At 31.9% G+C, this 8547-nt stretch overlaps 1 protein-coding gene across 2 annotated transcripts; it reads right to left on the reverse strand.

The window, feature by feature from the left end:
• Positions 1 to 579: 579 nt before the first annotated feature.
• LOC142527453 (protein SMAX1-LIKE 3-like) lies at positions 580 to 4044 on the reverse strand. Of its 2 annotated transcripts, none has more exons than XM_075632274.1 (3): positions 2359 to 4044; positions 1978 to 2188; positions 580 to 1541 (listed from the first exon to the last, which is right to left on the reverse strand). In XM_075632274.1, exons 1-3 carry the CDS (start codon positions 3558 to 3560, stop codon positions 594 to 596), a joined length of 2361 nt encoding a protein of 786 aa, XP_075488389.1. In that variant the 5' UTR covers positions 3561 to 4044; the 3' UTR covers positions 580 to 593. The 2 variants fall into 2 exon arrangements, with proteins under 2 accessions (XP_075488389.1, XP_075488382.1); XM_075632267.1 differs by having other exon boundaries at positions 580 to 1688; positions 2359 to 4043.
• Between the last annotated feature and the right edge of the window lie 4503 nt (positions 4045 to 8547).

Raw genomic sequence — 8547 nt, forward strand, 5'->3', positions numbered from 1 at the left:
AAAACGTGATTTTATATGGTTTATCAGACATAAATATACCAAATCCTTTTTTGGGGCCAAGGGTTCAATTCATTTATTTCACTTCTCTTATTATTATTATTATTATTATTATTATTAAGATCAAGTGCTTATCACATTAAGAATTTTAAGTGGTGATAACGATACAATTCAAATATTTTAAATTTCACTGCATATCTAAATATATGTAACATCTCGGTTGCTATATAAATTAGTTACTACCCCATTAATTCAGAGTACGTCTCCTATGATACAGTCTCACGGATTCGTGAGACGAGTCAACTCGGTCCATACCTACAATGAGAAATAATATTTAAAATAACACTTTTTCACGAGTCTGATCGAGTTAGAAACTCGTAACACAAAATTGATCTGTGAGATAGTCTTATGAGTTTTTTGTGTTAGATTTAATAGTATCATTCCTATATAAATTAGACTTAATACCCTGGATAAATACTAAATAGACTTATGGAAAACATATACAGAGACCTAATTAATTCTAAAAAAATTGATTTTTTTTTTATTCTAGGGAACTTCAAATATACTTGTGTTCTTTCTACAAGAAAATTCAAGGGCTAAAGTTCATGATCTTCATAGTTTTCCTGTATCTTGAACACTACTCGCCTATCAACACTTTTAAGAATCCCTAACTCATCAACCAACTGATCACCATCTTCATCAAAATCTTCAAATGAAATGTTCAAATCCAATGAGACACCGCGACTAATATGATCCTCTTCCATTTTCTGCTTTGAAGGAGAACAAGCTCTTGACCTAGAGCTGAACTTGTCGCAGCTCAACACAACAATGGCGTCACAAAGACCAACTTCTTCACAATTTTGATCGCTTATTCTTCCAGTTTCAATAGCCCTTTTGACAGCCATTTGCGAGCAGTAATCCGCTTCCTCCACATCTTCGATCAAGAAAACACGATGTGGATTTGCTGACACAGCTTGAGCGAATCTTTCGATGTAGCTGCTGCAACTTTGTTCGTCTCTCCCTCTTTTGTTTCCATGATCAGCCTCTGTTGAATCTGTTGTTGTTAATGTGATGAAGCTGCTGATCCCCATTGATACAAAGTTTGAATAAGATCCGAACACGATTCTCGCCAATTCTCTGGATATTTTCTCTTTTGCCGCTGAATCATGGCCTAGGAAGAACAGCCACGTTTCTTCTTTAACGTCCGTTTTACAGTTTCTTAGGCTGTCTTTTCTTCTTAACATTCCAGACCTGCATTGTAGAACAGTTCCAACGATTTCAGGAATGATTTCTATCTGCCATGGAACCTTTTCCTCCAGTGCATTGCATATGATATTCAAATTTTCAGAACTGAATTCTTTGAACTTTTGCTCGTACTCCATATCTATGGTGTCACCAGAGGAAGCTGAGTTAAGGGTTGAACTAGGAATTGATGAAAATATATGTCTCAACTCTCCAGGCTCCGATATGTGTTTAGGATTCGAAGGGCTATGCTCAGGCAACATCGGGAAAATTTGGCTTTTGACTTGATGCGAATTAGGGTTCTGTTGATCAAATGAAAAGCAAGAAGTAGGTGAAGAAAACGATGAAGAGAAGATAGTTAAGGTTCTTTCGTGTGATTTAGGATGTTTTTGTGATGAACTGTCAAATGAGTTCCATTTCTCGTAAAATTCTCTACTTGAATCACCTTTCTGAAAATCATCAGAAGCAATGTAAAAAAAAGGCGAACACATCAGTTTTAGAGATGGAAAGATGGAAAAAATTAAAGTAGCATTTGTTCCTAAATAAGAAACTTTACTTAAAAAGTTTGGATATGTGAACAAAAACTATTAGAGCCAATCTGACTAGTTTTAGTTTCGCAAAAACTATTGAGATACGGTAAAACTACAGGAAAAGTGAAAGATTATATCCGGCTAAAAAGATGCACCAAAGATTTTACTAGTTGAAAAGTTGTGGTAAGTTATATAAGATATTTATTACCTGATCATTGTTACCAAGTCTTTTGCCTTCATTCTTAAGCCAAGGAGGTAGGCTTGATAACGCGGGAACGTCGGATTGCACCTTTCCAGTTTCGGCTTCGAAATTTGTTGTATAATCTGGGTTGAAACACATATTTTCTTCTCCATTTATGATCAGAAGTTTACAGGATCCATTTTTACCTCTGCCATGTCCAACTTCAATTTGTTCATCCCTGATTGAACACAAACAACCAATATTCGGTAAACCCGAAGAATGTCAAATATTGGAGATATGCATGGTTATAGTTCTTTAAAATTTTAATCAACAATTTTTTTGATTTGATCGTGAAAATAATGAATCTGGCAAGAAAACATGAAAATTAAGAATTTTTTTTTTGTGTACCTCTCAGAAAGTAGACTCAAGCCTAAACTGTTGGCAGGAATTGTAACAGGATGTAAACCCCAAATAGCTTCTAGCGAATTCGAGCCATTTCTACACTTCATGTAAGTTTGAAATGAAGCAATTCCCATTAACCAAAACCTTCCATTTATTTCTCCAATTCCGCTAACTAATCTCCCAAGCTCCATTATCATGTGCTCCAAAGAGCAGTAGTAGCTGCTTTGTTGCTCCAAGTTGACCCTATAATCACTGATCCACTTGAGGTCTCCTAGGTATAAAACAACTCCATTTGTAACACGACTCTTAAAAAGACAAGTTAATTCTCCCATTTTCTGCTCAACTTCTTTTCTTTGAAGATTACAGAAAGAGTAAAATGGTGGGAGAGTTATGAATTTTGCTTCTCTCAGGGCATCAGGAAGTTCACCTTTATCAACCTTATGCATCAGCCCTTTAACTGTATTTTCTATGTTAGAAATGGACTCTCCAACTATGACAAAACTCTTTCTCTTTTTGTTCGATAGTAGTGTCTCGATTATCATATTCAAGTCTTCGTTTCGGATTGATTCTGATGTTTTTTCTTCATCTTGGCTTGCCAAATTAGGAGATGCAGAATGAAGGGTTAAAAGGGTATTTCCTTTCGACTTATTAATGGTTGAACGAGGGGATGTAGAAGATGAGTTTTGAGACCGGAACTCCAAAGAAACAGATTTTTCGACATTGGTTTTTACTTGAGTACTCGAAAAACCAGCTTCCCTCATCACTCTACTAACACTTGGATCATCCAAGATAGAGATAATCAGCTGCTCGAGCTCGATTTTCACTGTTAGAACAGGCTGCTGCTGATTTTCAATGGATCCACGGCGCTGGTGGGCTTGTGCCCTCTTGAAAGCCGCCACAAGGGCATTAGAAATCAAGGGGTAATGCGAATGATGATGGCCTAATACGGGGTTCGATGAAGAAGCTGGTAACCGATTAAGCGCCACGTTAAAGCAAAGCTCAAGGGCTTTGCACTGCAAAGGGTGCGAGTGGGACTGTAAGCAAGCAACTCGAAGCAATCCACTCGAAACCGCCAGCATGGTGTTAGCCACATGTAGAGGCGTCACCTGTGCGTGGCCACGCCGCTTAGCAAGCGTCACAGCCTGTTTCACTATGCCTGCTGCCTCAGCAGTTAGCGCTTGCTGCACCGCACAGTTTCCAGCTCTCATTCTTGTCTGGGAATTTTACTATTCTTGGCTAAAATCTTGATCGATTTTTCAACAATAACAGCAACAAAAAGGAATCTGACAAGGACTAAAAGCTAAGCGCGCAAAATCTTGACAACATAACTAGAGCAAATATAATACAAAACTAGTACTCAAATCAAGATCAGAAGATCACAGAAACCTAGTACAGAGACAAACTTGCTAGCAGATTAAGATTTATACAGTAATACAGAACAGAAATATAATCATCAAGAGGTGAGAAAAAGAAGGAATTGGAATCAATTAAAGGGTTGTGTTCCTTTCTTGCAGACGAGGTAAAATTTGTGTTCCAAAGTGGATTATATTTTGCAGTGGAAAGTGGAATGCATGTGTATTGAATAGCTAACACCAGTACCAAAGGCAACTCAGCTTTACTCTTACTTCGTAGCTACCTATTTCAATTTTATCTATAAATTGATATGGAATGTGTTCATAGTGGGACTCTGCCTTTCATGCAGCAAATGGCATTTACTTTAAATAATATATTTATTTATATATGTGACTGGCAAAGGTATGAACATAAATATCAATCACTTCCACCTCTAACTATTCAAAATATGTACGTATCTTTACAAATTCTATATAATCTTTTTTCTTTTCCTTCTTTTGCAGTCACCTAAGTAGTCATGATATAGCTTTTAACTAAATAATTTTTTTATTCATCTCCAATTATGCAAAAAAGTTACATGCATAGACCTAAATTTTTACCATCACCATTATCTCCAACTGATATAAATAAATAAATAAACACACACACACACACACATGTATATATAATATATGATGTTACATTCCCCTTTTCAAATATATATGATGTTTTAAATATGCTGTCATACTATACTTTTTCCAAAAAATTTCTCATGTGATATGCTGTATTTAAAGTAATTAAAATAATCTCAGTATTTATCATTCTCTCCCAAATTATTGTCAAACTTATTTGTCTCGTCACTTTTTCTTTGTTTTTGGCTCATTTACTTGCCAACCACGTCTTTATCCAAGTCTGTGATACCATAATTTGAAAATATGATATAAATAGACTAACAAGTTAAATTCTATATGCATGCATGTGTTTATCAGAAAAAGGGTCAATTGGAACTAAAAAAACACAGGGTAAATCGATTTACTAAAAAGAATCTGCACGAAAATTAAAAACCAAATAAACAAATATATTTATATTAGATGACTAAAAATATATGCTCAGCATATAGAAAATTATCAAAATTGGTCCTATGTCTGTTGTGATATATTTCAGTTTTAGAAGATAAATTTATTTCACTTTACATGACAAATTTTTTTTATTTTACCCAAGTACACTCTTATTTTTACATATTTAACTATCACAAAAAATTGTGTGAGACGGATCTCATAGATCGTATTTTGTGATACAGGTATCTTATTTGGGTCATCTATGAAAAAATATTACTTTTTATTGTGAATATCGGTAAAATTGACTCATCTCATAGATAAAGATTCGTGAGACTGTTTCACAAGAGACTTACTCATTTACTGTTTAAAACATCATCTTAAAAAATAAATCCATATTATGGAATGACCCTTTGAGAAGAATGTGAAGAAAGAAGAGGTGGACAAATCACACAAAATACGAGGACCTGAAAAGTGAAGGCAACGAAGGAGTGGGGGCTGTCTGTTTGGAGGAATCGGGAACTGTGTTCCATCTTCTTCTCAACTCAAACACAAAGAATAAAGCCTCACACTATACCTACCTTTACATGCATGCATAGACACACACACATATATATACAAGCAGTTAAGATTCTCGTATTATTACATCATAAATCCGATAATACTAGAACCAAATTGATTGAAATATTAATTTGTTAGAATCCCTTAATCTTATTAATCAAATTCGTTTTTTTTTAGTATTATCAAGATTATAAGTTGGTTGAATTAATACAAAAGTTATCTGCAAGCCTGAACCCAATTATTTCCATCATCATTGCACGAACTCAGATTTGAATTCTTTCAGAAATATATACAAGGACGATCGATCTCTATATTAACCCATTCACAATTAATTTAATTAATTTGAACAAATCAATAGCTGTATTTATTTCTAACTAATAGCCATTCTTTTCTCTCTCTTGTATGAATGATATATTCGTTTATACGAAAATTTATGTGAAATCGTTTTACAAATATATTTTATGATACAAATCATTTTTCATTTTAAATATGGATTGAGTTGACTCGTGTCATAAAAATAGATTTGTGAGACCATTTCACAAAATATATTTTTTTTTGTTTAATATAGGTTTTAATGAGTGTTGATGGTTGATAATATATATAATTGGAATGATTGAATTTAATTTTAGCCAAAGTAGTGCCCTTTGATAATTAAATATCAAGATAATTAAATATCAAGATGATCAATTTTAAAATTATAAATTTAAACAAGTGAACCAATCTATCTTAATTTTTTTAACAGTCTTATTTATGATTTACGAGCGGTATATAAAATTAAATTATAATCTTAGTTTTGTAAAAATTTCCAATAGAGAAGGGATAAATATATTATGTGCACTAGAAACGAGAGATCTCCCCTTCTCTTTTCTTTTCTTTTCTTTTTTTTTTTTTTTTTTTGACCCTCTTTGTTTTAGACCTAATGGTTCATTAAACCAAAAGTAATGCGAAAGGGCAAATAATCTTTACAAACTAAAGTTGCATTGACGAATTAAGCCCCAGTCATTAAAAGCTATTGCCTATTGTATATTTGCATATAAAATTTAATTCTGGAAACATTACAAAAAACACCAAGAATGTTTTTTCCATTCTAAAAAAAAAAAGAATTTTTATTCCTCAGGGACCCAACTGCTAGATGGATTCCTTGGAAGGTATATGGATAATCAATTTTTTAAAATATTCATTGTATTATTATGATTAAATATTAATTGCAAAAAAATGTTTAATTTCTTAAAAATGGTGCTGAATTTCAAGCGAATATCTTCATAGAGAGTGTAGTATTCCAGTCAAAAAGCTTACTTCTCCCTTCTTTTCTTTGATAGCCTGAAAAGACATACAAAGAGCACCAAATAATTTGAATGCGAAGCTTGCCGTTAAACTTGAAAAAAGTGCGGCAAAAACTTGTGTGAGACGATCTCACGGGTCGTATTTTGTGAGACGGATCTCTTATTTAGGTTATCCATGAAAAGTTTTACTTTTTATGCTAAGAATATTATTTTTTATTGTGAATATCGGTAAGGTTGATCCATTTCACAGATAAAGATTCGTGAGACCGTCTCACAAGAGACATACTCATACAGAAGTGTTTCAACAAAAAATAAAAGAATATACATACATACATATATCTATATATATATACATGTATATAATAAACACATTATCCATAAAAATTACAAAAATGTTAAATATAGTGGCATCATTATTTTTTTTAAAAAAATACCGCACTTTATCCAGCTAATAATCATAAACTACCACAAAATAATTACAAATATTTCAATATATTTTTTGTTAATTTTATATAAAGAAATTAACTCTAAAATAATTATCTACGAATAGGGATGTAGTCGAGCCGAGCTGAACTCTTGAATGTTTGAGCTTGACTTGTTTATAATCGAGCCGAGCTTTATTTAACGAATATATTCATGGCTCACGAGTTTATTCAATCTTTTATCGAACCTAAAAGAGCTTAATAAATATGAATTGTACATTTAAATATTCATTAAATTTATTAAAAATTAAATTATACATTTAGAAAAAATATAATATTCTTATTAAAATTTGTCAATTTATTATAATAAATAAATTTAATATATTTTTCTATATATTTCATAATTAATGTGTTAATCAATAAATTAAATATCAAAATTATTATTTTTCATCTAAGATATTACTTATAAATTTACTAACGAACATGTTCACAAGCTAACGAGCCGAATATCGTAGAGCTTGCATTGAGCTTGGTTCGTTTATCTTAACGAGCCTCATTAAACGAGCTCAAACAAGCTTTTATCGAATCGAGCTTCGAATAACTCACAAACAGTTTGGTTCATTTACATCACTATGACTACGAATCAATTGTACGTGCCTACAACATGTACGTGCATATGAATATTTATTATATATTAATATTAATGTTAGTATTTGAATTGGATTCTTTTGGGCTTCTATCCTACGGTCCTACCATCATTCTAGGCGGGTACGATAAAAAATAAAAGGAGGTAATACATCTTTTCTTCTTTTTGACTAAGATTAATCGTTTAATATCATACAAAATATCAACAAATGCAGAAATAATATTTAATTAATTAGATAATCGTGGATTAGGAGGCCATTAATTTACTTTTCTTTTGGTTAAAGTAAAGCACTAAAACATAAAGAACCTTTAAAAGTAATGTGTGGCAGTATTATCTATTTACTCAAAAGGGCTGCCGTTTTATGCCTTTGGAGTTTCAAATTAAATAGGCATCCTTTGCTCTACGCAGCCATGTGATTAAAAGCATTGGTATATATAATTTGTGTGTGTTTCCCTGTAGCTATACATACGTAGACATACAATACAAAAATTTATAATATGCAAAATGTAAATACTATAATAATCTCAACACCACTCTCCATTATTATATATATTGTTGCATTAGAGATGTAAATGAGTCGAGAGTTTGAATGGATTTTTTTAAAAAAAAAATTTAGGGTAATATGTGTACGTTTTTTCGGATTCGAGTTCGAGCAGTTTATTGAATTATTTTATAGTTTTTTTATTCAATATACATTGGGAACAAATAAAATATCACATGTTATATTAAAAGAGAACGTTGAAAGAATTTTTCAATATTAGAATCGATTATATACGGAAAAATAATAATAATAATAATAATAATAATTATTATTATTATTAAGTTAATATGTAATGGTCATGGTATTTAATTAATAATTAATATAAATTATGCATGCATAAGCTGCTTACAATCTA

Source organism: Primulina tabacum, chromosome 2 (assembly GCF_025594145.1).
Source record: "Primulina tabacum isolate GXHZ01 chromosome 2, ASM2559414v2, whole genome shotgun sequence".
NCBI classification, from domain to species: Eukaryota; Viridiplantae; Streptophyta; class Magnoliopsida; order Lamiales; family Gesneriaceae; genus Primulina; species Primulina tabacum.